The 26,685-nt window shown below is 34.7% G+C and overlaps 1 protein-coding gene across 2 annotated transcripts; it reads right to left on the bottom strand.

Moving 5' to 3' along the window:
* Positions 1 to 534: 534 nt before the first annotated feature.
* LOC127559041 (survival motor neuron protein-like) lies at positions 535 to 25,709 on the bottom strand. 2 transcript variants are annotated; one of them, XM_051992529.1, is made up of 9 exons: positions 25,215 to 25,354; positions 19,652 to 19,723; positions 14,010 to 14,129; positions 13,376 to 13,573; positions 11,819 to 11,980; positions 9,947 to 10,018; positions 8,886 to 8,996; positions 7,379 to 7,429; positions 535 to 3,017 (listed from the first exon to the last, which is right to left on the bottom strand). In XM_051992529.1, the coding sequence occupies exons 1-8, from the start codon at positions 25,281 to 25,283 to the stop codon at positions 7,382 to 7,384; spliced, it is 852 nt and encodes a 283-aa protein (XP_051848489.1). In that variant the 5' UTR covers positions 25,284 to 25,354; the 3' UTR covers positions 535 to 3,017; positions 7,379 to 7,381. The 2 variants fall into 2 exon arrangements, with proteins under 2 accessions (XP_051848489.1, XP_051848499.1); XM_051992539.1 differs by lacking the exon at positions 535 to 3,017 and adding an exon at positions 3,450 to 7,253 and having other exon boundaries at positions 25,215 to 25,709.
* Between the last annotated feature and the right edge of the window lie 976 nt (positions 25,710 to 26,685).

The raw sequence follows: 26,685 nt of genomic DNA, 5'->3' as shown, positions 1-26,685 counted from the left end.
AGAGAAAATGGGGAAAGACTTCTTCTAAAAGTTGGGATTTTAAAGGAAGCCAGAATTGATGAGAGCATTCAGGGAGAGCTGGTGAAAATGGAACCAACAAATGGGGGGTGGGGTGAGAGAAATCCCCTTTGAAGAAAAACAAGATGAGTATTTCCTATTTTGGAGTATATAGTGGGAGGGATATAAATAGGTATAAGAAAACTGAAGAGAGAAGAAAAGGAAGGGTGAATTATGAAGGATTTTGGAGATGAGTAACACTAGATTTTATTGAGGACAGGGGTATGTGATATGATCAAGTGTATTTGTAAGAAGATCAATTACCACTGAAGATAAATGACCAATGGCCTCCCATTTAATGCCATTTGCTATTGGCTTCCATTCCTGACTTGATCACCAGTTATGCCATGATCACAAGTACTGTTGAACCTGTTTCATCTTTCTAAGCTTCCAAATTCAGAGTGGGGAGAAGGGAGGCACTATGTATAATCTAGGCAGCAGCTGGTAAAGGAAAGAGAGGAAGCACACTAAGAAAAATTTGTTTTGTTTCAGCAAACTTTAATTTTTAAAAATAATTTAGAGGAATTCATCCTACCTTACAGGGAGGGAGTACATCAAACAGCAAAACATTGGTTAATAGCCTTCAAAGCATTTTCATCCCCGTCCTTTTCTTCCTGAAGTCTGGATAATGGACTAATGGAAATAATTTTTTCTTTAAACCATAGTACCTGCTCTGCTAAACCAAAGGTGAAGTAGTGCTTCCAGTTTACACAGTACAGAAATAAAATCCTATAGTCTATAAGAAAACCATCTCTCTCCAAACTTTCAGCCTTTTCTGGTAAAAAAGAAAGTTTATTATAACCTATGGGTTTTTTCATAGTAAAGTCATGGAGCTTGATACCATATCAGATGGGAAAAGCATGAATAGATCGATCATCAAAGTTTTTTTGTGGGAAAAAAATGCTACTTGCAAATTTATTTTTACTTGGCAAGATTAGCATGTTTAAATTTTTTGAGCAAATGATAGTAGCAGACTTTTTTTTTATTTCATCACTGATACCATGAACTGAATTCCATTCCTGGGTCATCCAAGAAATATACAACCAGTTTGCTTACAGGAGCAAAAATCTGGGCAGAAAGAACAACGCCAAGTCAAAAATATTAAATAAACTTGTATGGTATAAAGACAGTAAGAATGGTATTTAATGGTGCTAAGTATGTTTTAGAGATCAAGATCCTGTTGGTGAATGAAATAAAAATTCACCTTTCCATTGGACATAATTATATTTCATTGAGGCAATGAAAAAATGAGAAAAATAATTTTCATCAAACATTAACAAGCAGAATAGATGTGACACTTGGAGAAGAGGTGTGTAGAGCAAGTTACTCGGTCCCTACTTTCTGAATAACTTAACCTTGTTTATTTTTAGTGGAAAATATAGGAAATTTCAAAATGTCACAAATCAAGCTCTAGTAGATTAAATGCTGAGGCTATGATAACTTAAATTTTGAAAGAGCTTTTATATCATGAAAAGCCAGCAATGCTTAAATCCTAGTGTATAAATATTGCTTTCCCATTAAGTATCAAATTAAAAGCCTTTACTATGAAAACAAGTATCAAACAGTGTTCTCCGTATTTTACTGTATATTCTTTTTGATCTAGGTAATAAGTAACAGAAAGCTTTTTATATAAATGAATTTAATATAAAGTTTTAAAGCTATTATTTTTAAGTCTAGTACAAGAAACAGCTTAGCTCACTAATTACCTGCAGCAAAATGCATTAAAAAGATTTCTCTGTAATCTACATTGATCTTATCTGTGATTAGCTGTAATTCAAACCTCCTCCCCCCCAACAAAGATTTTATAATTTTCCTAGTTGATTCTCATGGCTACATTGTTTCCTTAAATGTACTAAAATCTACCTCTTAAGACAAAAAAGAGCATGCCATTTTAAGAGCAGGGCTTTGGTGGGGAGACTGGGACAGAACACAGAGTGATTCAAAATATATACTTAAATGTTCTGTATACTAAAGGATATTAAATAATTTAAGAAATAATACTCAAAAATATGTTCCTGCTGGAAAAACTAGTTCTTTGGAATGACATAAAATGAATCTTCATTATATTCTGTTTCTCTATGACTAGATAATGTGACAATTTCCATCTCCAGGAAAATTATCAAATGTTGAGGGTATTATTCTTTCATAGTACTGAGCACTTTGACATCCTTATCAAATAAATCATCAATACATGACAAGATCTACAAATGCAAGTAATATTGAAACACTAAATTAAAGACTTGACAGTTGTTGCTTGAGCTTTAATTAAATTTATGAGGAATCTGTTCACATCCCAAACAAAATTAAGTTTGGCACATTGTCCAGTATTTGAAAGTTTCTCCATCCATCCTCTCTAATACTATGATTCAATGAAAGAAATGTTTTCAAGTTTCTGAAGAGTCTTCATTGATTGGAACCTTGGATTAAAAAAAATCCAAATCCAAGATGTTAGGGATACAAAGACATTATGTTGGAGGAAATAGAATGTGCACAAGAAAGCATAGTACAGGAAGAATGTTGATAGTCAAGAGGACCTGCCATTAACTTCTTACATGGGTGACCACAAAATGTTAGGGCAGAAAACACCTTGAACATTGACAATTAAATACAAATTTTGCTCAAAATATGGGCTTTAGATTTTTAGCATATATAGTATTCTTAAAAAAATCAAAATTTGAAAAGTAAAACTTTTATTGACATCAGTAATAAAGTTGACTAAGTTTTCAACATTTAAAAAGGACTTTCACATTCTCACTTTTATTCAACTATTCAAACATCCTTTTTTCTAAATATACTTAGCTGATTAGGAAATTAAAAACTTGTGTACATTAAAACATATTCAACAATTATACAAAGGATTGTGCTCTCCAATCAAATCTTCTTAGAGGGGGGGAAAACCAATTTTGTTCATCACAACCAGGATAGGATAAAATACCACTCTCCTTGGGAGAGATTTGTACCTGAATTTAATAGAGAGAAAGAAAAGATAATATGCAATCAATTATCTTTGTTTATAAAGACCCCTTTTTAAATCAAACTTTAGTGGGACAAATAAAGACATGAATAAATGGGAGAGATAAGCCTTGCTAAGTTTCCCACCAGAGTGATACATAATGATGAGTTCATAATGCTCTTTATATTAGCATCTTAATTTAAATCTTTATTTTTCTAGAACTTTAAGGATAGAGAAAGAAACAAGCAAGAATATCAAAAGATATATTTTAAACCTCCAGATTAGAAACTATTTTGAAGCAATAATATCAAATTCATCAGTTGTTTAAAAAGATGTTCTGTGAACTAAGATTTTTTAACAAAAATATCAGCAATTTTCACTTGTCATCTTGTTCCTCCCATCTTTCTCAACTAAATACAAAAAATCCGGAGACAAGTAATTAACTTGCTCATCTTTTATATTTAATATTTTATGAACAATTGTACAGGTAGATAAAATAACATATAGTTAAAATTTTAAAATTAAATATTATTTTCAATTAATAGGCACGTATTTCTTTTCTTTCCCCTGCCTTGTCTTTGAGAGGGAAAATATTTGTAAACACACACCTAATGAAGCAAAACAAATTCCCATATTGCCATGTCCAAAAATGTCCCTTGTTCTGAGTCTTGAGTCTCTCTCTTCTCATTCAGGAGTTGGGGGTATTTGTACATCATCTGTCCTCTGGAATTACGCTTGCTCATTTCATTGATTAGAACTATCTTTCCGTTATTTTTCTTTACAAAGTCATTGTTGATAGTACAAACTATTCTTGTTCTGCTCACTTCCTCTGCAGCAATTAATTCAAATAATTCTCAGGTTGCTCTGACATGATTTCTTCATTTCTTTTAAAAAACTTATTATTCCCCTTTTAATTATTTTAAAAATGTATTTAATATTTTTCCAGTTACATTTAAAACAATTTTTTACATTTATTTTTAAAACTTTTAAGTTCCAGATTCTCCCTTTTCCCCACTCCCCACCAATTAAAAGAAAGCACATATGAAGTTATGCAAAGAAAACAGTTTTCCACCCTAAAAAAAAACCACCCTCAAGAAAAATAAAATTATGTGCAGCATGAATATGGAAATGTGTTTAGAAGAATTGCACATGTTTTACCTATATTGGATTGCTTATTGTCTAGGGGAAGGGAGGAAAATGTGTAATACAAGGTATGTAAGAATGAATGTTGAAAACTATCTTTGCATGCATTTTGAAAAATAAAAAGCTATTACAATTAACAAAAAAAGTCAAAAAATAAAAGTATGCTTCAGTCTGTTCACACACAATCAATTCCTTCTGTGGATATCTTTCTTCATTTCTTACAGGACAATTGTATTAAATTACATTCATATGCTGTAATTAAGCGATTCCACTGATTTGATTGGTCTCCTATTCTTTGCCACCACAAAAAGAACTTCTATATTTTTGTAGGCAAGACCTCTTTCTTTGATTACCTTGGGGGACGACCAGCAGGCCTCAAAATGGTATTTCTGGGTAAAAGCATCTATAAAATTTAGTAACAAATTGTTTTCTGGAAAGGCTAGAACAACTCAGGTACTGCCTACAGTGCTCATTTTCCTTCCACCCCTACTTTTATTCCTTTTTTTTTTTTAAATCAATTTTGCCAATCTGATGGGAGATGGGACACTTCAGAGTTGATTTGTTTTCTTCTAATCACAGATAATTTTTTCATATTCTTAGTTTGGATTTCTTCTATTGAAAACTGACTATTCATTATTGTTTGTCCATCTCTGAACTCTTTTATAAATTTGATCAGTTCCTTAATGAAACTCCTATCAAGGAAACGCTGCAAATGTTTTTTCACTTTTTTTTTTTTTTGGGGGGGGGGGGGCTGAGGCAATTGGGGTTGACTTGCCCAGGGTCATACAGCCAGGAAGTGTTAAATGTTTGAGAACTCAGGTCCTCCTGACTTCAGGGCCAGCACTCTATCCACTATGCCATCTAGCTGCCCTAGTTAGCTGTTTCCCTTTTAATCTTAGCTATATTGGTTTTGCTTGTGTACAAAGTTTCTAATTTTATATAATCAGAATTGTCCATTTCATCCTCTCCAATTCTATCCTTTGTTGGCGTAGGTGGGTGCATGCATGTGAGAGAAACAGAGAAATTGATTATTGATTTGGATATACAGCTTAAGGAGTTGGTCCAAACCCAATTCAGCTTTCCACTTTTCTCAGCAGTTATATAATAGTTACTTTCAGTTATATCGGACAAGTCCAATGATGTGCACTGGCTTACAATCTCTTCCATTGCTTGGTGAAATAATGTCTATTTATTTTGAGGCATTTCTCTTAAGTTTTTTAAAACCCCTTTTTCACGTACTCTGTGAATGTGTACTGACCCGCTTTCTCTTTTTTGACCCCAGAATATTCATCTTTCTAAGTTTTACTGTGTGAGTTTTTGTTTAGCAACTTTACATGTCTGTTATGGAGTATTTCATGATTCCAAACCTAATTTCACATCAAGATGTGTGAAATTAAATAAATAAACTATATGGTATTGTAGCTTCATCAGCTTCTTCCAATTCAGCTTTGATTCAGGGTGCAAGTGGGCCTCTTAAGTTCAGCAACACTTTTTTTTTGATATATTTATTACTCAGTGTGTCCTGTCTGGAGGAAACCAAGATAATTGTATCTAGTGATTCAAGTTGACCTCTAAGCCAAGCTTTAATACTTAATTTTTAAACTTTGGCTTAACTCACATTCCAGTCATCCACTGTAATGAGATGAAGGAACTTTTTTTTTTTTTTTTTTGTAAATTCAAATTATCATCATCGCTAATAAATCATGTAGCCACGTCCTTTCACTTTGTGGGAGAATGATGGAGGCCAGAGAAATTAAGTAACTTGCTTACCATCATACTGACATCAAGTAGCAGAGCCAGGTTCTCCAATTACCATACCACTGTTCTCACACAACATACTATGTTGCCTCTTTTTCTTATGGTTTCAACCATTCAAGGTGAAAACCACTTTAAAGAAGCAACTAGCCCTACAGTAGTAACCTTGTTAAAAAAAGAAATTCCATTACAATTCCATGAAACATGTTTTGTGTGTGTAGTATATTTTAATGAAAACACTGGAAATCTCATTCCTAGTTTTTATGAATTGAAGATAGAACAAAGCTGATGTTAAAACCTCTCTGTAATGAATCTGGATATGGAAAAATAAAATCTGCAGGATAGTAAGCAAGCTACAACACTCATGTACACTGACTAACAAAAGCCTATTGGTGGTCACTTCCCCAAACTCAATTTTCCCTCTCTTTCACTGAACTATGGAATCATAAAAAATACATAATTATATACTATATTGTATTATGGGGAGAGGGAAAGAGCATTGGAACTGTTTTCAAGTTTTTGCTTGTTAGATATTATGACTTTAGATAAGTCACTTAAAACTTCTCTGAGCCTCATTTTCTCATCAGTAGAATGTGGGAGTTGGTCTGGAGGGCCTAAGATGATCCCTTCCACCTTGACACTTGTGCTATGAGCTTTAAATTTCCTGAAGTAGAAATTATTTCCAAATCTAGTCCTTTCCACTGTACAACTACCCACCCACTGTAGGGTAAATATTGTACAATCTCATACTTTTTTTAGAATGACTTATACAGACAGAAGTCAAATTCCCCACCTAAAACATTGAAAGCAACTCTCAACAGAACTCCGAAATCATTTTCCAGAAACCAAACTTGAAGGATGTATGAAGTTCTGGATGTTACCAGTAAGGCTAATAAATCAGGCCTCTGGCAGAGGAAAAGAAGAGTTGAAAGCCATGATAGAATGAAAGAAAGTAGTTCATATAAATACACAGGATTAATTCACCAATTAAACATTTATCGTTGACCACTTACTAGGATAAGGAAGTAGCTTTCTTATGTTGAAACCATTTAAAAAAAAAAAATAAGAATTAAACTTTTTTTTTTTAAATCTCAAAAACAGGATGTGGAGAACAAAACATCAATTGATAAACTCACTTTGTACTCTTCTCAGTTTTTTTTCTCCACTGTGACCTTTTATTTTTTAAAATATATTTTTATTTATTTTTTTTGTGCTTACGCTTTACTTGGATACATACACATGAATATACAACCAGCAAACAAGAATCAAGAGAAGCTTTGTCACATCCTTAATGGTTGCAGCTGTCCCCTAGTGTTAGGTTCATATCTTTTCCTCTATGATGCACCTTTCATTTTGAAAAGGAATAGAAAAATATCTGATTTTTTCAAAATTTATTTCAGTACAACTTAACAAAAATAGGTATATTTAAGAAAAGTGAGATGATAGCTACTGTAGCAGTGGCAGACTTACTCCTTAATTGAAGTGCTGATGCCTTCCTTCTTTCTGATGTTGTTTTAAGCCCTGTAGAAAAGACAAAAATATTACAAAGGAAATATACATTAGTTTCATAAAACTAAACTTGATAATCAACACAAAATACTTATCTGTACTTCTATGCATTCAGATACTAATTTATTTTGTGGTCATTTCCCAATCATACTGTCAGCCAATTAAAATAAAGACCTGTTCCTTATTCATTCTTGTGTTCTGAGTGACTTACACCTAGGTGACTTCAACATTAATAAATGAATTAATTTATCTTTGTGCCAGGGAGAAGATATGGAGAAAAGTTTTGGAAACAAATCCATTTACTTGGCAATCCAGCCAAGTGTTACAGAAAGTGTTAATACACATGCCAGACCAATTTGCTTTTTGGTTTTCCTGCTAGTCAAAGGTTACAAATAAGTGGTTAATGGCTAATTATTTTGGACAACCCTACTGATGGGATTGGGCAGCATAGTAGAGATTCTGCTCTATCCTGATTTAGGGATATAGCAGCTAAAACAGAACTGGAAGCATATAAAAAACTGCTGGATTTTGACTCTATTAAACAGAATTGAGTAGATTCAATGAGTGCCTAGATATCAATCAAAATGATCCCCTATCAGTAAGGCATATGTTAAAGTATATGTTAAATATATGTATACATGTCCATATAGCTATTTTGCTGCACAAAAAGAATCGGACTTTGAAATAGTCATTACAATTGTTTCTACATGATCTCGCCCCATCCCCTTTGCTCCTACCCCATAATAAGACCTCTCTAATAAGAAGGAAAAACATTTACAATCCTCCACATCTCCCAGAAAGAAGAAATGTAACTTTTTCATTTTTCTCTGAAGTTAAAATTGGTCATTACTCAGCCAGCTTTGTTTTAGCACTCCCTTTAATCCCACTGTCACAGTAGTTCCTTTTTCTTTTTATATAATCAACATTTGAATGCTCCTTTATTACATTATACAACATTGTAATAGCTCCATAGAAGCTCATCTCTGATCTCTGAGGACTTTATATGCTATACTTAAAAACAAACAAACAAAAAAATCAAACAAAAACCCCAACATAACATAAAGAACTTTAAATATGAAGAAAATTAACTAATCTTCTATTTAAAGGTATTTTCATTTTTTAAATAAGTTATAACATAAGGCAACTATAAACCCCAACATAGTATAAAGAACTTTAAATATTAAGAAAATTGACTAATCTTCTATTTAAAGGTATTTTCATTTTTTAAATAAGTTATAACATAAGGCAACTATAACACTAATTTCAGTTTTAATAAACAAAATCATTTATAAAAAAAATAACCTGAAAGTATTTAGCTTTAAAAACATATAACTAGGCTGTCCTAAACCTTCAGAAGACGAACTTACATAACAGACAATAACAAAAACCTCTTTGCAGCTACAGAAAAAAAAGAAGCTTTATGTCTACAGAATAAGCATTCAAGTAAAGGAGCAGGTTTGTCACCTACCAGATAATAACCAGTATGATAGCCACTCATGTACCAGGCTATTAACATACTTCCCAAAGCATCAGCATCTTCAGGAGAATCAGGAGACATGGGAGGAGGTGGGGGAATTAACTGCAAATGGCAAAATACTTATTATTAGAGACAATAAGGAAAAAGTGACAGATGAAAGTCCATTTACATAATTAAGAGTATCTTTCTTTATTGCTGTATGCATTTCTTTATATAAAATAAAGATTAACTTAAAGAGTATTTAGGAAAGAAACCAGCTAAAAATAAACTCACAGAATAATTTAAAATGAAAAATGTTATTTCTAAGTACATAAAGAACAAAGACTAATAAAAATGATTTCTTAAAAGTGTTTTAAAAACCTCCATTATTTAATTTATACTGAACTAAGAATGATCTAAGATTATGAATTAACCAGAACAGAATCTTGAATATTTTCTTCTTACTAAAAAAATTGTGGGGGGCAGCTAGGTGGTGCAGTGGGTAGAACACCAGCCCTGAAGGACTTGAATTCAAATCTGGCCTCTGACACTTAATACTTCCAACCAGTGTGACTCTGGGCAAATCACTTAATCCCAATTGCCTCAGAGGGAAAAAAAAAAACTGTCTTATGATCAGAGATAGATGTACCACAGGGCTGGTCTGAGAAGATTACTTACACATCTACCCTCCCACCCCCTCATACACATCCACCTACATACTCAATCTCCCATACAATCCATAATATGAGAAACATGTTCTTCCCTGTCCCCAAATTCTTTTGCTCTGTCTCTAACACTCCACCATTTAGAAATTCATTATTTTAGGTTAAAGAAACATTAAAATGCAAACCTATTTGAGATTATTGGGGAAGAAAGAAGGATCTAAAGGTTGGTGGAAATGCAGAGCAGGGATGAGGTTTCAAGGCCAAACTGGCCCCAAAACAATTCAAATAGCTTTTTTTTTTTTTTTTAAAAAACTAAACTCATTTAATACTATAATAACCCATGAAACTCATTTTTTTTTTTTAGAAAGACTCCTGAAGAGTTCAGATTAATCTGAAATCAATACTTACTGGTGGTCCTGAAGGAAATGGTGGAGGCCAGCCTGTAAGGAAGGGTGGTGGGCCACTGAATTTCAGTCCAGGCTACAATGCAGTATTTTAAAAAAGAAAAGTAAATGCAATTTCAAAAGGAAAGGGTCTAACTATCCTAAAACAAAATGAAATAATAGTATCTGAAATTTATTTTAACAACAACAATAATAATCAGTATTTAGTTCTTTGAGATTGCAAAGCACTTCACAAATATTATCTCATATTACCTCATTTTAATCTTCAAAATAACTCGGGAAGATAGATGCTATTATACCCATTTTACAGATGAGGAAATCAAAGCAGAATGACTTGACCAGGGTCACACAACTGGTAAGGCTGGATATGAACCCAGGACTTCCTGAATCCAGGCTCAGCACCATACTGCAACCTAACTCTAAAATGACATTTATTCCTCTCAGTAGGTCTAGTAGGTCTATTAGCAATCTGGACTCAAAACCACCCATTTAATTAGCTTCATGCCATTGAGACACTTCAAAAAAGACAGGTAACTTTTTTGCTACTTTCATTTTTTGTTTTTGTTTTTCATTCAAAATCAAAATAAGAGGGCAAAAAAAAAAAAAAAAAAAGGGACAGCAATAAACCATTTTGCTTTTTACATATATGATTTTGCCTAATAATTACTATGTAGAAATAATCAATTGATTATATTTCAGAGGAAATGCAATTTCCTTAAAATAAAAGATGAATTTCAAATAACCACTTGATGAATAATTTTAAGCCTTAATTTGCCTATCTTAAAAAAAAAAAAAAGGGGAGGGGGAAGAGGGCATTTCCAAACTGTAAGCATTATTCATGACATAAGAATGGTCATAACAAAAAAGAGTTTTTGGTTTATTATGGTCTTGTAAATTTCACTGATGGAACTCCCAGTAAGGAAATTTATCTATCAATAATCATTTGTTAAGCATTTACTACTTAAAGCTACTCTTACAGCAATACTGGCTAGATCTAAATAACAGGCAAAACAAAAATTTTAAAATGATTTAATAGGAGATAATTTCTTTTTTCTAAACTTCTCAGATTGAATGCTTGGATAATTGTACAATATTTGTTTCCTGTCATAAGTCTTTGGCTACATTGAAGTTTAGCCATGTCCCACTCTTCATGACCTCTTGGATTATACTGTTCATGGTGCTTTCTTGACAAAGATAATGGAGTGATTTGTCATTTCTTTCTCCAATGGATTAAGTCAAACAGAAGTTAAGTGACTTGCCCAATGTCACACAGCTTGTAAGTGTGAATTCAGGCTTTCCTGACTCCAGACCCAGTATTGTAGCAATTGAATCAGGTAGCTGCTTCTTTTTGACTACACAGCCTTAACTAATTAGAATGACAAATATTTGAGCTTTTTCAACCTAAAGAAAATATAACACTTGATCATGTTGACCTCTGTCATGAATATTAATGTACACTGTTCAATTACAATAAAAGGGTGTTATTTTACAATAATAACAGCTAGCTTTCATATAGTACTTAACAGTTTACAAAGCACTTTATAAAATTTCATCTTCACAATAACCCTCTAAAGGATGTTATTTGTCCACAGCCTTCAGGGAAGGACAGATAAAATTAGACTTGATAATTCTTAAGTGGTCACTTCTTCATTAACTCATCTTTCTTAGTTTCCAGGGATACAAACTTTGTTCAATCTCTTTTTTTATTCTCCGAATTCATTAATTTCACAGTAGACTCATCCAGCAGGTCAAAGAGGCCCAACTCATATTCAAATAAATTAGCATCATATTTCAAAGGAAAATTCTCTATCTTCTAAATCTAAAGTTTCATTATTTCAAATATAACCAAGCAACTCCCCCAGTTGGCAATGCTTACCTTGCCCAGCCCTGGCACTGGGAGAGGAAGTGGTGGTGGAGGAGGGAAATAAGAATTCCAATGAGCAGCTTTGGATTTGATTCGATTCTGTTTGCTTCCAGGTGATCTGGAGGACTTCTCACTTTCATCTGTTGAATACTGACTTTGACTTTCATTTTCATTCTTGGAAAATTAAAAAAAAAAAAAAAAAGTTAGTTTTACCAGATATGGAAAAATTGCTAATTAACATAATGGCCACAAGACTGCTAACATCTTGTTTCAAACTGGCAACTTGGTAAATTGTAGTGCTAGATAAAGGATGATAATTGTAGCTTTTAAAAATCTGCAATATAAAAAACTTTTATAAAACTCTGCCCCTTTGATCTGCTGAAGAGTCTCACTACTAGACCTGTACCCTCAAAGAAATAATAAAAAAAGGGAAAAGAACCCATATATGCAAAAATGTTTGTAGCAGTTCTTTTTGTAGTGGCAAAGGAATGGAAGTTGTGTGGATGCTCATCAGTTGGGAAATGGCTGAATAAGTTATGGTATATAAAAGTAATGGATTATTATTGTTCTATTAGAAATGATGAGGATGATTTCAGAAAAGCCTGGAAAGACTTAGGTGAACTGGTGCTGGGTAAAATGAATAGTACCAGAACACTGTACACAGTTGACAAGATGATTATGTGATGGTCAACTGTGATCACAATTCAGTGATTCAAAGCAATTCCAATAGACTTGGAAAGGAAAGTGCCATCAACATTCAGAAAGAGAACTATGGAGACTCATTGTTATTGTTGATCAAAAGCATAGTATTTTTATGTTTTTATTTACATTTTTTTCCTTTCCTTTGGTTTGATTTATCTTGCACAACATGACAAATATGGAAATATATTTAAAAGAATTGCACATATTTAACTTATCTTAGGTTGCTTGCTGTTTTGGGGAAGGAAAAGGTAAAGTAAGGAGGAAGAAAAATTTAGAACACAAAGTTTTACAAAATGAATATTGAAAATTATGTTTACATATATTTGGAAAAATAAAGTACTATTAAAAAAAAAAAGTAAACATGCAATATAGATTTAAACATCAGATTGACCTAAATGCAAAATAGCTTGTACCAAGAATACAGATCCTAACTGTTTTTTTTTCAATATATACTTTTATCTTTTTTACTCCTATCTACATAGACTTCATTTTAGGAATGCAATGTATATGTATATTCATACAAAAATACTGCATCTTTGACATTTAAAAATATTAATTTATATTGCTCTAATTCTTCACAAAACTTTCAGTATACCTCAATCAATTGAATTTACCAAAAAGTGACATATATATGTTTTGTAATGAGGCAATTGGGGTTAAGTGACTTGTCCAGGGTCACACAGCTAGGAAGTATTAAGTGTCTGAAGCCAGATTTGAAGTCAGGTCCTCCTGACTTTAGGGCTGGTGCTCTATCCACTGTGCCATATAGCTACCCCTCAAACGATGATGTTAAAAGACATAGAATCAAGTTTTATTCTTAATTCAATAGTCTGTATCTGTAAAGCAATTATATATTTATATTCTTACTTCATGAAGAGTTTCTTCATCATGAACTCCTTCGCTATTTGGAAGAAGAAGATCAGACAAATTCTGTTCTTCTTTATTTCCATAGCCAGTATAAACTACAACACATGTCCCTCTCTTCAGATCAGCTGATGCAATAGTAGCTGGATATATGTTGCCATCTTCAGACCAAACTGCACAACAAGCATCACCAACTTTCCACTGCAACAAAAGCAACACCCTTTAAAAACTTTTGTTTACATATTATATTTCCTTATCTATTTTATCATCAAGAAATCATCAAAACAATTAGCCCTCTATAATTTTAATTAGGAGCAATAAATAAAATTAAAAATTTATTTCCTGAAGCGGTTTGAAAAATAAATCTCACATGAGTTTTATGTGTACATACTAAAAGAGCAAGCAATTTTATGCTTAAAGGCTTCTGTGATCTCAAATAAGAGTATTACTTTTACACAAACAGTATTAATGTGAAATTCAAATTAGACAATGTATATAAAATGCTTTGTTAATCTTAAATCACTATATAAATGCCAGGAAATATGTTGAGCTAAAAAAAAAAAAAAGGCACTACTTTTTCAATCAACAATTTCATTTTACTTAACATTAAAAAAGCCAACTTTATGTTTTAAAATACCTGTTTCAATGGTGCTGGATTAGTTTTTTTCTTGTTTCTGTTCTTAATATTTTTTCTTTTGGGTCCAGCACTTTTTTGTTTGTCTGAAGTTTCAGAAATTTCACCATTCTTTAAAGCATTCTATCAAAGTAAACATAGATGTTACTTATTTATAAACATTTAGATTAACATTCATCTCTTACAAACAGATTACTAAGCCATACTCCAAAGCAGAAAGTTTCGACATCTTTATCATTCCACTCATTGACAGGACAAAAACAACATTAATAAACTTATTGTAAAATGTTCTTTACCCTACCAGTCTATTGAAACTGTTTTTTCAAACATCTCAACAAATCTTGATTTGTTGGCACTGAAACAAGTTGTTTCATCCTAAGCAAGTGCTTTGCCTTCAGGGAGTTGGAACTACAGGATCTGTAAGACATCAATCTACTTCTAATTTTCTTTCTTTTTGTTATTATTAAAGCTTTTTATTTTCAAAAACATATGCACAGATAATTTTTCAACAATGACCCTTACAAAACCGTGTGTTCCAAATTTTCCCATCCTTCCCCCGACTCCCTCCCCTAGATGGCAAGTAATCCAATAAATGCAAGCATATTTGTACAACTATCTTGCTGCACAAGAAAGATCAGATCAAAAAGGAAAAGAAAATAAGAAAACGAAATGTAAAAGAACAACAAAAAGAGTGAGGATGTTATCTTATGATCCATACTCAGTTCCTTCAGTTCTCTTTTGGGTGTATACACTCTTCATCACAAGATCACTGAAACTGGTCTGAATCATTTCATTGTTAGAAAGAGTCATGTCCATCAGAATTGATCATCATATAATATTGTTGTTGCCATGTACAATGATCTCCTAGTTCTGCTCATTTCACTTAGCATCAGTTCTAGTAAGTCTCTCCAGGCTTCTCTAAAATCATCCTACTGATCAATTCTTACAGAATTTATTCAGCTGTTCTCCAAATGATGGGTTATCCATTCAGTTTCCAGTTTCTTGCCACTCCAAAAAAGGCTGCAACAAACATTTTTGTATATAAGGCTCTCTTTCCCTCCTTTAAGATCTCTTTGGGATATAGGCCCAGTTACTTCTAATTTTCTAAGAATTTAGGAGGTAATTTACAAAGTCAGTAAGGAATCTTAAAAAATTAAAATAAGTTTTTAAAAAGGGACATTATGAAATTCAAAGGAGGAATATAAAAAGATACCTAACCTACAAGAATGTTTTTCTAAGTCTTATTGCAATTTTAAGCTAGCAAAGATTTATATATATAAAGCTTCCTGAGGTATATACCCACACATTCACACGTACAAACAGGTTTGCACACATCCTTTCCCACAGAAGGGCAAAGACTAAAGCACAAAACAGACAATTTTGCCCATTCTACAGCAAAATTAACTGTTAACTTTGTTAACCCTTGAAGGCAAGGCAATATGGCATAGTATAAAGAAGCCTACCTGAATAAGCAATGAGATGAATTTTTTCTACTCCCTGCATGACTTTAGACTTTGGATGCAACAAGAAGGACCCATAAAGGTCCTTTCTAGCCTTTAAATTATCAGTCAGTCTGTCATATCTACTGACCTTTTACTTAGATATGCTTCTGTTCTGGTTATATGTTACAACCATTTCACATTGCTTACCATCCTGTTTCCCTAATTTATTGATGCCAATACTCTATCCTAATTCTGATATCTTTCTCATTGTTTCTTTTCAAGATCTTACCATTTCTTTATTTAAAAACTCTCTTACGGTTTTCCACTGTCAACCAAAAAAGTCTAAATTCTTATTTTTTCCAATCTAACCCCTCATTATTTCATGCAAACACATGTGTATGTACATATGAGCATCTTCTCTTCAGGAAAAATGAACTCTCTCCCCCCCCCCCCGCCCCGCTCCCCCTAATACTGCTTTATTGCTTCACCTCAACTATACTTGCTGAAATTCTTCCCCTATACTGAGACTTATCTCTAGAGCTATCTTCTCTATTATTTTTTTTTCTTTTCTCTTTAGCTCCCTACTAGGAGTAATTCTCCCCTCATGTCACAATCCTGAGGTATGAAAGGCAGTTGTGTGTTCTTGAAGATCATGAAAATGGAGTGCCAAGTCTGGCAGGCTCTACCAAGGAATTATGGCACCAAGTCCTTTCTGAAGGACATCCTGGTTTTGTTATCTGAAGAACAGCTTAACTAAAAGAAAGCAGCTAATCACCAGGAGATTGACAAGCAGGTTATGAATTCTTTCCCTGGTATAACCAGTGAAATAAAGAACAAACTTTTTAACCCACTTCTCCTCTCACTTTGCTGTTAAGATAGGTGATATGGAAAAGAACAACAGGAATGAGTTTTTAAGAACATTTATAAATATTTTAGATTATTTAAAAACTTAATATTTCAAATGTAAAGAACAGCTATATATGAAAAATAAACAGCATTTTTGTTGTTGCTAACAATCAACAATAAAATGGACACTATTAATGGTTGAAAAATTGTGAAACACGAATTGAAACGGAATTATCACTGCACCATAAGAACATTGGGTTTCACATGCTAGTATAATGGTAGATATCTTAGTATTTTAACACATAAAATTTTTCATTTCTAGCCTCTCATGTTCCCAAATTTTTTCCTCTCTTCCCCCCACCACCTCCAACAAAAATGGTAAAAATGCTATGTTGTGATCCACATTCAGTCCCTACAAACCTCTCTCTGGGTGCAGATGGCCCTCTCCATCACAAGACCATTGGAACTGGTCTGAATCACCTCATTGTTGAGAAAACTCACCTCCATCAGAATTGATAATTGTATAATCTTGTTGCTGTGTATAACATTCTCTTGTATCAGTTCATATAAATCTCTCCAGGTCTTTCTGAAGTCATCCTGCTGATTGCTTCTTATATAATAATATTATATAACATTAATGGACCATATTATTTAACCATTCCCCAAGTGATGGGCATCATTCAATTTCCAGTACTGTGGTGCTATAAAACATTTTTGCACATGTGGGTCTTTTTCCCTTTTTTATGATCTTTATGATATAGATCCAGTAGAGACAATGGATCAAAGGGTATGCATTCTGATAATCTTTTGGGCATACTTCCATACTGTTCTCCAAAATGGTTAAATCAGTTCATCGCAGAGGTGTGTAGTAGTACTTCTTAATTTGCATTTTTCTAATCAATAGTGACTCAGTACATTTTTTCATATGACTAAAATGGTTTTAATTTCTTCATCTGAAAATTCTCTGTTCATAGGTTCATAAACTTTGAGTATTTATCAACTGGAGAACAGTTTGTAAAGAATATTTCTTTAAAAAAATTCATTAATCCATGTTTCACTAATTCAAACTGGCCTCCCTTAATTGCTAACTAAAGCTATAGGTCTTGTAGCACAGTGTGACAAAAAAAAACAAACAATAACTTATGAAATTATTAGTGTTTACAATTCCATTACTATTCTATAAGAAATGCCGAGCAGGCTGATTTCAGAAAGAACAATAATAGTACACAGTAACAAGATTATGTGATGATCAACTGTGATGGACAAAGAGGTAATTCAAGGCAATTCCAATTGACTTGTAAAAGAAAATGCTATTCCCTCCAGAGAGAGAACTATGGAAACTAAACATGGATCAAAGCATAGTATTTTCACTTTTATTGTCATGTTTGCTTGTTTTTCCCCCCTTTTGATCTGATTTTTTCTTGCACAGCATGATAAATATGGAAATGTGTTTAGAAGAATTGCACATGTTTAACTTACATTGGATTGCTTGCTTTCTTATAGGAGAAGGGAAGGAGAGGAGAAAAATTTGAAAACCATCTTTGCATATATTTAGAAAAATAAAATACTAATTAAAAAAAAAAAAAGGTATACTAAATGCAAGACAGCAGGCTGGTACCAAAGTGAAAAAAGTTTTTGACCTTGAGCTACTTTTCTATTGGGGTATATAAATGCTGGATACACATTATACACATGTTGGTTTGGGCTGAGTTACAGAATAGACATGTAGAGAATCTAAGGGGAGAGAAAAGGGGGGGAAGGGGGGAGAGAGAGAGAGAGCACACAAGCGTGTGTACAGGAGAAAAGAGCATGCAAAACAAGAGGGATCTGGAAAGGGCTTCAAGGAGGCAGTAGCTGAGCTGGAACTTGAAGCAAGATAAAGACTAAGGAGGAAGTACATTTTTACAAGTTTTACTGATAGGTCAATGCAAAGTTCAATAAATGTGCTTTCAATTGGTTGTTGGAAGTTACAATTTTTCAGTTTCCAAAAGGAAATGACATTAATCATGGGTCTTAAATAAAATTTGAGGATGGGGCAGCTAGGTGCAATTGGAAGAGTTCCAAGTCTAGAATCATGAAGACCTGAGTTCAAATCCAGCCTCACACACTTACTAGCTGCATAAACTTGGGGCAAGTCCCTTAACCTCTGTCTGCCTCAGTTTCCTCATCTGTTTAAAAAAAAAAAAAAAAGAAAGAAAGAAAAGTGGGGATAATAGCACTACTTCCTAGAGTTTTTATGATCACATGACATAACATTTGTAAAAATGCTTAGCACTGTGTCTGGCATATAGAACACACTATATAAATGCCAGCTACCACTACCATCATCATTATACAAAAGTATGTAAAAACTACACTGACCAACAGATTTTTCATAAAGAGAGTAGAGAGGAAGTTTGAACTGGTTTAGTGACCCTAAAGTGGCTGAAAATGCTGAAATTTTGTAGCACTGTTAAAAATGTCAAGTATTAAATATAAGAAATCAATGCTTATAAAGAAGACAAAGTACAGTAACACAGATTACCCTGAAAATTCTGGATGCTGTGGGATTCCCTTGCTAGGTTCTATGGCAACCAGACACTCATGAATGGTGTTGTCCTGAGTTAAATTATCAACAAGAGAAATGCAAATCAAAACAATGGGGTTTCACTTCACACCCACCAGATTAGCAGGGATGATAAGGAAAGAGTTTACTAGAGAGGCTATAGACAGGCATGGAGTTATAAATTGGACCAACTATGGAAACAATTGGAAATAATTCAGGAAAAGTCATCAATTATGTTTTTTCCATCAAAGATCCTAAATGCATATATATACTCAAGGAGAACAGAAACAGAAAGATCCTATATATTCCCAAATTTTCATAGCGGTGATAGGGGGAAAAAAAAAATGGAAAAAAAAAAAAAACCACAACAAAAAAACCCTATTGAATTGGGGACTGGCTAAAGGAAAGCAGGATTTATAAGTGTAGCGGAAAGATAATGTGCTATAAGAAATAAATCTGAGGAAAACAGATAAAAATGGGAAGACATATAATAATAGTGAAAAAAAAAGAAAAGTACATGCAGGACCACTAATTATTATAATGTCTAAAAAAGACAAAACCAAAACTGAACCAAAACAAACTATAATGACCAGTTTTTGTCTTGGAGAAGAGATAACACTTCTAGAAGGATAGGTGAGTATAGATACTTAATGTTACACATACTTTTTTTCTTTTGTTATAACGAAGATTTGGAGGTATTGGAATGGGAGTGGAGCATGTACAATAAAACATTAAATAAAGATTTCTACGTAAATTTACAAATACACATATTTCAAGGGTAAATAAGAAAAAAAGATACAAGCATTTAATACCTTAAATGATGCCACAGCTTTGTCATATGCTTTTATCAATGCTGTATCATCCCATATATCAGAATCATCACTCTAAGGGAAAAAAACAGTACAAATTACTAAAGCGTGAATTATATTGCTTCCAAAACCAAAACTGAAAAGAAAATTAGTATTAAAAGTAAACATAATTATTAAGTAGAAGTAAAATTTGGCTTAAAACTGAATTTCCCAAGATGTAGCCCTATGACAAATATCTTGAGGTCTTCTCTGATTTTATGGGATTAACAACTGTAGGTTTCAATCCTACTTTTTGTTCTGTTAACAGGCTCTCAAATAATGAAGGCAATAGCATTTACTGAGCTAAGTGCTAGGGATATAAATGCAAGCAAACAACACAGTTTCTGCTTTCAAGGAAGTTACATAGTTAATAGGAAAAAAAATATAAAAGGGTGCCAGGGTAGGAGGGTTCCAGGGATAGTCTTGGAGGAAGCTGGGTAGGTAAGGTAATATGTAAACATGATGGTATGATTTGGAAATAGTTTAGTTTGGGGCTACACAAATTCCTAGCCTTTCACCTTTCCATTTCCTTCCCAGCTTTCTCCACCAAAATCTTGGTTCCTTTATTCTTCCTGGTGTCTCAGTTCAATCAGTCCCATTCTGATCTTTTTCTTTCTTTAGTCTTAATCCCAGAGTTATAACAGTTTGAAAAGATAGCATTGTCCAATACTGAATCTATCACCCCTTCTTCATCTCCTGCGGATCATACCATGTTAATTTTTAAATCATTTGGGCTACCCCTATTCACAGCTATCTCTAGTTTCTATTCCCAAACTACTAGGGAAAGTTAAAAACAGAAAACAAACAAAAAACCCAACTAAAATGCCAAGAAAATATTTCTTTAGGAGAGAAGAAATACACTGGAAAATGTAGGAGATGTAAAAACAAAAAGTATTAAAATTTTTTCATTATCCCTTATTCCAGGGAGTAAAATCTCTACTAAAATCTCTACCCTATTTCCCAAGCAAATAAATCTACCTCCTACAAAAGTTGAGGCAATCTCTTGTGAGCATTCTCAAAATAAAGACTAAGCTTAGGGCCCTCAATTTTATTACTCCTCCTTCCACAATTTCATATCTCTCTACACCTTTTCCTAGTCTTTCTATGTGGCACCTTAGTCACAAAGATAAAGTAACCTATTAAGATTAATCTTTTTTTTTTTTAAATAACTTTTTATTGATAGAACTCATGCCAGGGTAATTTTTTTTACAACATTATCCTTTGCATTCACTTCTGTTCCGATTTTTCCCCTCCCTCCCTCCACCCCCTCCCCCAGATGGCAAGCAATCCTTTACACATTGAATAGGTTACAGTATATCCTGGATATAATATACGTGTGCAGAACTGAACAGTTTTCTTGTTACACAGGGAGAATTGAATTCAGAAAGTATAAATAATCCAAGAAGAAAAACAAGAATGCAAGCAGTTTATATTCATCTCCCAGTGTTCTTTCTTTGGGTGTAGCTCCTTCTGCCCATCTTTGAGCAATTGAAACTGAATTAGCTCTCTTTATCGAAGAGATCCACTTCCATCAGAATACATCCTCAAACAGTATCATTGTTGAGGTATAATGATCTCCTGGTTCTGCTCATTTCACTTAGCATCAGTTCATGTAAGTCTCGCCAGTCCTCTCTGTATTCATCCTGCTGGTCATTCCTTACAGAACAATAATATTCCATAACGTTCATATACCACAATTTACTCAACCATTCTCCAATTGATGGGCATCCATTAAGATTAATCTTAATCCTATCCCTTTTCCTTTTCCTTCAGGAGCTAAACCCCATCCAATCATTTATCTTAAGTTTTTTTTCCCCGCAATTGATGGATTCCTACCTTTTGGTAAACTCTTTAAAGGTACAGATTGTTTTTGGTTTTTGCTTTTTCATTGTATTTCCCAGCACACTATAGGCTCTTAATGCTTGCTGACTGATTATTGCATAACATATTCAGAAGCTCCCCAATCCTTAAAAATTTATCTTGATCATGCTATTTAATGCTATCACTGTATTCTTTTTCCTGTCAAGCTTTTAAAACTGCCTATATTCATTGCCAAAGCACAGGTGATACTGGATGTAGAAAGGACAGCCAAAAAATGTTGAGGAATTTAACCAGTTTAGTTAGAAATAAGAACAAATCTGCAAATATGTATTGTATCTAGAATATACTGCAACATATTTAACATATATAGGACTGCTTGCCATCTTGGGGGGGGAGGTAGAGGGAGGGAAGGGAAAAAACGAAACATAAGCGAGTGCAAGGGATAATGTTGTAAAAAAATTATCCTGGCATGGATTCTGTCAATACAAAGTTATTATTAAATAAAATAAAATTTAAATTAAAAAAAAAATAAGAACAAAGCGGTAGAAAAATTATGATCTGCTTCAGGAACAATCAATAGGACACCATGAGTGACTAAGAGCAAAGAATACAAAAGTAGCTTCAGAAAGGGCAAAAGATCTGACTTAAGTTTTGTATTCATTTTCTCTTCTTCGCCACCTTGCATATTATGTTGCCCATGTCCATGTCTTGTTTTAATAAACATTTACTTCTGAGTAGAATGATCCCCAAGAGTTGTACTCAATAAACAATAATTAAGAATATGCTCAATAACTGCAACAGAGAAGTGAGAAGATCCATGACTGAATTATCATTCTAAAAGGGTATATATCTTATTTAAGAGAAACAGGCCAGTTAAAAAGGGGGAAAGTAACAAGTTGCAGTTCACATTTATAGTGACTCCAAGGTTGCTAAGCCCTTTACATTATTAGGTCATTTGATTCTCACAATGACCCTGTGAGTTTAGGTGCTCATTATCAGTCCTATTTTACAGAAGAAGAGACTGCTGAGAGAGGTTTTAAATGATTTTTGCCCAAGGTCACACTGCCAGTAAGTTTCTGAGACAGGAAGAAGTCGAACCTGGTCTTTTCAATTCCAATAATCAATAAGCAATCCTTCTAACCAATGAGTCACCTAACTATCCATGTGAAGATCATATGAAGAAATCCTTATTTTAGCAAAGTTATCCAACAAACATTTACTAAGCACCTACTCTGGGCCTGCCAAGGCACCGTTTGGGGGGGATATATTTAAAAAAAAAAAAAAAGCAAAAGATAGGCCTATCCTTGAGGAGTACATAATGTAATAGGAAAAAATGCTTATTTACAAAATAAGCTACATACAGAGATAAGTAGGAAATGATCAACAGAGGGAAGGCACTGGAGTTTGAAAAGGCTTCTTTTAGAAAGTGAGATTTAAGCTGGAACTTGAAGCCAGGAGGCAGAGCAAAGCATTCTATAGAAAGTTTTTCATACTAACATTGTGGGAATTAATACAATTAAGTATTGAGAGCTTGTTGAGTGGCTCACTGTAGTTGTTAATGTTCATTATCAACTTGGAAGATCTTCAGAGGAGCGCCTCTAAAATTTGTGATGAATTTGCAATAAGATTTTTTTCAATGATTTGGGTAAAAGGACAGACGGTACAGGATGATTTTCAGATGATTCAAAGCAAAGAGGAACAGAATAGTTAACACTAGATACAGAATCTGAGTTCAGAGATATTCTTAAAGGACAAATCAAGAGGAAATGTAACAAAGACAATGTAAAAACCTTGTATTTGGGTTAAAACAACAATACAACAATTCACAAAGACAGGGTAGATAATGGCTAGAAAGTATTTCATAAAAAAGATATGAAGATGTTGGTGGAAAACTTGAAAGCTTAATTTTAGTCAACTGTATGACTGGACAGCCAAAGAGCTAGTGGGATCTTAGGCTGCACTGACAGAAGTAAAGTTCCAGTTACGTGCAAATGACAGTCCAGCTGTACACTATCCTTACCAAATCACATGTGGAATATGTGTTCTGTTTAGTTCAATTACTTTGTATTTATTTGGTATTTATTTATCTGTATACATGTTATTTTCTCCTAGGAGAACATAACCTGTTTGGCTTTGAATTTCAGAGACCAGGATAGGGGGGCCAGGCATAGAGAAGGTGTTTTAATTAGCTGCTTGGGAAATTTTAAATGAAAGAGTGGGAAGAATGTAAAGAATTCTGAAGGAAGCAAAGAAGGAAGTAAGCTTTAAAAAGGTGGCAGAACCAAGACTTATCAAGGAATGAGAGAAAAATTAAGAACAAGGTGACCCACAGCATCAACTGCTGTAGAAATGTATAGAGGATAAGAACTAATCTAAAGGCCACTGGTTTAGTGGTAAGAAAAAAATTGTAAACCTTGAAGAGAATTTAAGTCTCCTGAGACCAGTGGTGGTAGAAACTCAAACCCAAGGGTTGAAGAAATGAATGATGGGGGAATTTCCATAATCAGTGTCAGGGTAGAGACAGGAGAATATCTAATGCAATATGCATTAGGAATATGCATGAGAGAAAAGAAATGATTAGATGGAGTAAAATTTCAGTGAAGGCAACGGGTTCAAAACCTAGATCTGCTGGATGCTACCTGTATGACCTTCTCTTTCCTCACATGTAAGAATGGGAGAGAGAGGGAGTTTCTGAGGAAGGCCACTAGATGTAATCCATAAGATTCTCCTCCACTTCTAAAGGTAAAATACTAACACACAAGTAAATAGGAAAATTGTTACTTTTTCTAGAACTTGTCTCCAACACATATAATTACCAATTCATTATCACTAAGAGATCAGTAACCAGCAGGCATCTTAAGATCCTATGATTTCCAGTTGGACATAACCTTAAAACTGTCGCTTCTTGCAACTCTCATTTAAAAGTTGAGGCAATTGTTCAAACTAACATATCAGAATGAGCAAGGAGCAGGAGCCAAATAACTATTTCTAAGGCTGCCCCCATTTCCCCCCTCTTCAATCCACAAATATTTTTACTAAGCTGCTCTATATGCCAGATACCATAAGGAAGGAGCTTTGGTCCTCAAGGAGCTTCCATTCTAAAGAGAGAAAAGGACGATGCAGGGTTAAATGGGAGGTATATCACGGAGAAGGCCCTGGGGAGCTGGAGAGGGGGAGTGCCCTCTTGCAGAAGATAAAATTTCAGCTAAGTCCAGAAGGAATCGAGAAGCAGCCGGAGGGGAGGAAGGTTAGAAGACAGTGAGAATGCCCGACGTTGAGAAAGAAAAATAGCCAGAAAGTCATTGAGTGTCACTTTCGGGGGGGGATGTAGGGAAGCGGGGGTGTCATGCGTGATTCCAGATCTAACACTGTCAGACCTGCCCTTCAGGAAGACTACGGACTGCGGAGCCGAAGGACTGTCCCCCCCCACGGCCACTCTCTGCCGGAGCGTTCGTACGTGCTGCGCTCCCCGGGAGGGTGGTCCGGGTGAGCCTCAGACACTCGCCGAAGAATCCCGGCTCCGCCGCGAGGCTGAAGCTCCGGGCTCGTTCGCCTCCCTGGACGACCGCGGCCTCGAGAAGCGGGAAGATGGAGCACGTTGGTCCCCAAGGGGGAACACTGTGCCTGGGGCACGGTCCCCCACTTCGGCCTCACTCAGCCTGGAACAACCCCCCCCCCCCCAACCCCCAGCCTCGGGTTCCCTTACCTGCCCAGTACCTCTGCGGAACAATACCGGTTCCTCGTGCTCCCGGACGCCGCTGCCTAACGCAGCCATGGCGAGTGACTCGAGGGGCAGGCTCCACGGCTCAGCTCCGCCTGGCTCCGCCTCTGGAAGACTTCCGGTTGTGACAGTTTCCTCCCGTCCCTAAGGCTGTTGGAAGAGGATGGGGAACGCGGACCGGATAGGGCTAGGACACGCGGCTTCCGGCTTCCGTGAAAGCGGAAGTAGATTGCCGAGTACGGCAGAAAGAAAACTGAAGGAGCTGAAGGGAGACAGAGGCATTAGTGGGTGTGGAGAAGAGTTTAGAGGTTAGAGAAGGGGAGGCTAAGGAAGGTAAACCCGTTAACCCATTCTGTCCCACTGTTAACTGTCCAGGTTCTCTAATTAGTATTTAACTTCATCTCTTCTTGGAACTGAATTTAGCCATGGAGTAACCTGATCACTCTTCCTAGAGCCCTCAATTTGTCTTCAATTCCATTTCTTTTTTTTACCCACTACGCCCCCCCTCCCCATGAATTCATTACCTCCTTGTTCTTCAGTCTTTCACCTTCACCCTGACTTTCCTATCCTTAAAGTTTTCAGTGGATCCCATCGTCCCCGAAGCCATTATCTTTTTACAGCCAAACTGCTTAAGAAACCAAAAAACCTTACTCATTGTTTCCGCTTTCTTCACAAATTTCTCAGCTCCTTGCTGACTCCCCAAGGTCCCAAAGATCTTTTTAATTGCTAAATCTAAAGGCCTTTCCCCAGTCGTACTTGCAACGCCTACTTTTCTTACCTCGTTTGTTAAATCGTTCCCTTATCCTACTTGCCAGACAATTGCTTCTTTCTCTCTTTGCTGGATCACCTCACAATTGGTATACCTCCGGGTTCTTCGGCCCCCATCTTTTCTCCCTCCAATACCGTGTTTCCTGGTAGTCTCATCCAATTTGTGCAGTTATCACTTTCATACTGCACATTGTGTGTAACTGCAATTGTGGCCTTGGGATTAAGATTCCAGAGCTCTCTTGATATCTACAAAATCATTCAACTACTGTGGCATCATTATTGGGAACCTAGGTGGCCTTTAGGTGAATTAGGCTTGGAATCATGAGCCTCAGATATACTTGCAAAGTCACCTGTTTTCCCCATTTAACTACTCCAATGTATCTTTGCCAACAAATAAAAAAAAACTAAATGGAGTCATGAAGAGTCGGACATGACTGAAAAATGGACTATCTGTCAACTTGGCCAAAGTAACTTTTTCTCAACCCTTTTAACTTTCCAGATTTCATGATTGAAAGCACCATAACTTGTAATCATCCTTGATTTTTTTCATTCTCCAATTACTTCCCTTCTCCCTTCTTCCATATTCAAAAAATTAACTCCTTTAATTTTTACCTATATTACCATAAGGCTTTCTTCACCTCTTGACTTGTAACTCCATAAGTGGTTATTTGTTAACTGAACTTCCCAT

The sequence above is a fragment of the Antechinus flavipes genome, chromosome 1 (assembly GCF_016432865.1).
Source record: "Antechinus flavipes isolate AdamAnt ecotype Samford, QLD, Australia chromosome 1, AdamAnt_v2, whole genome shotgun sequence".
NCBI lineage: Eukaryota > Metazoa > Chordata > Mammalia > Dasyuromorphia > Dasyuridae > Antechinus > Antechinus flavipes.
Note: the sequence above shows the minus strand (reverse complement) of the source record. Positions and strands in the feature narration are given on the sequence as shown.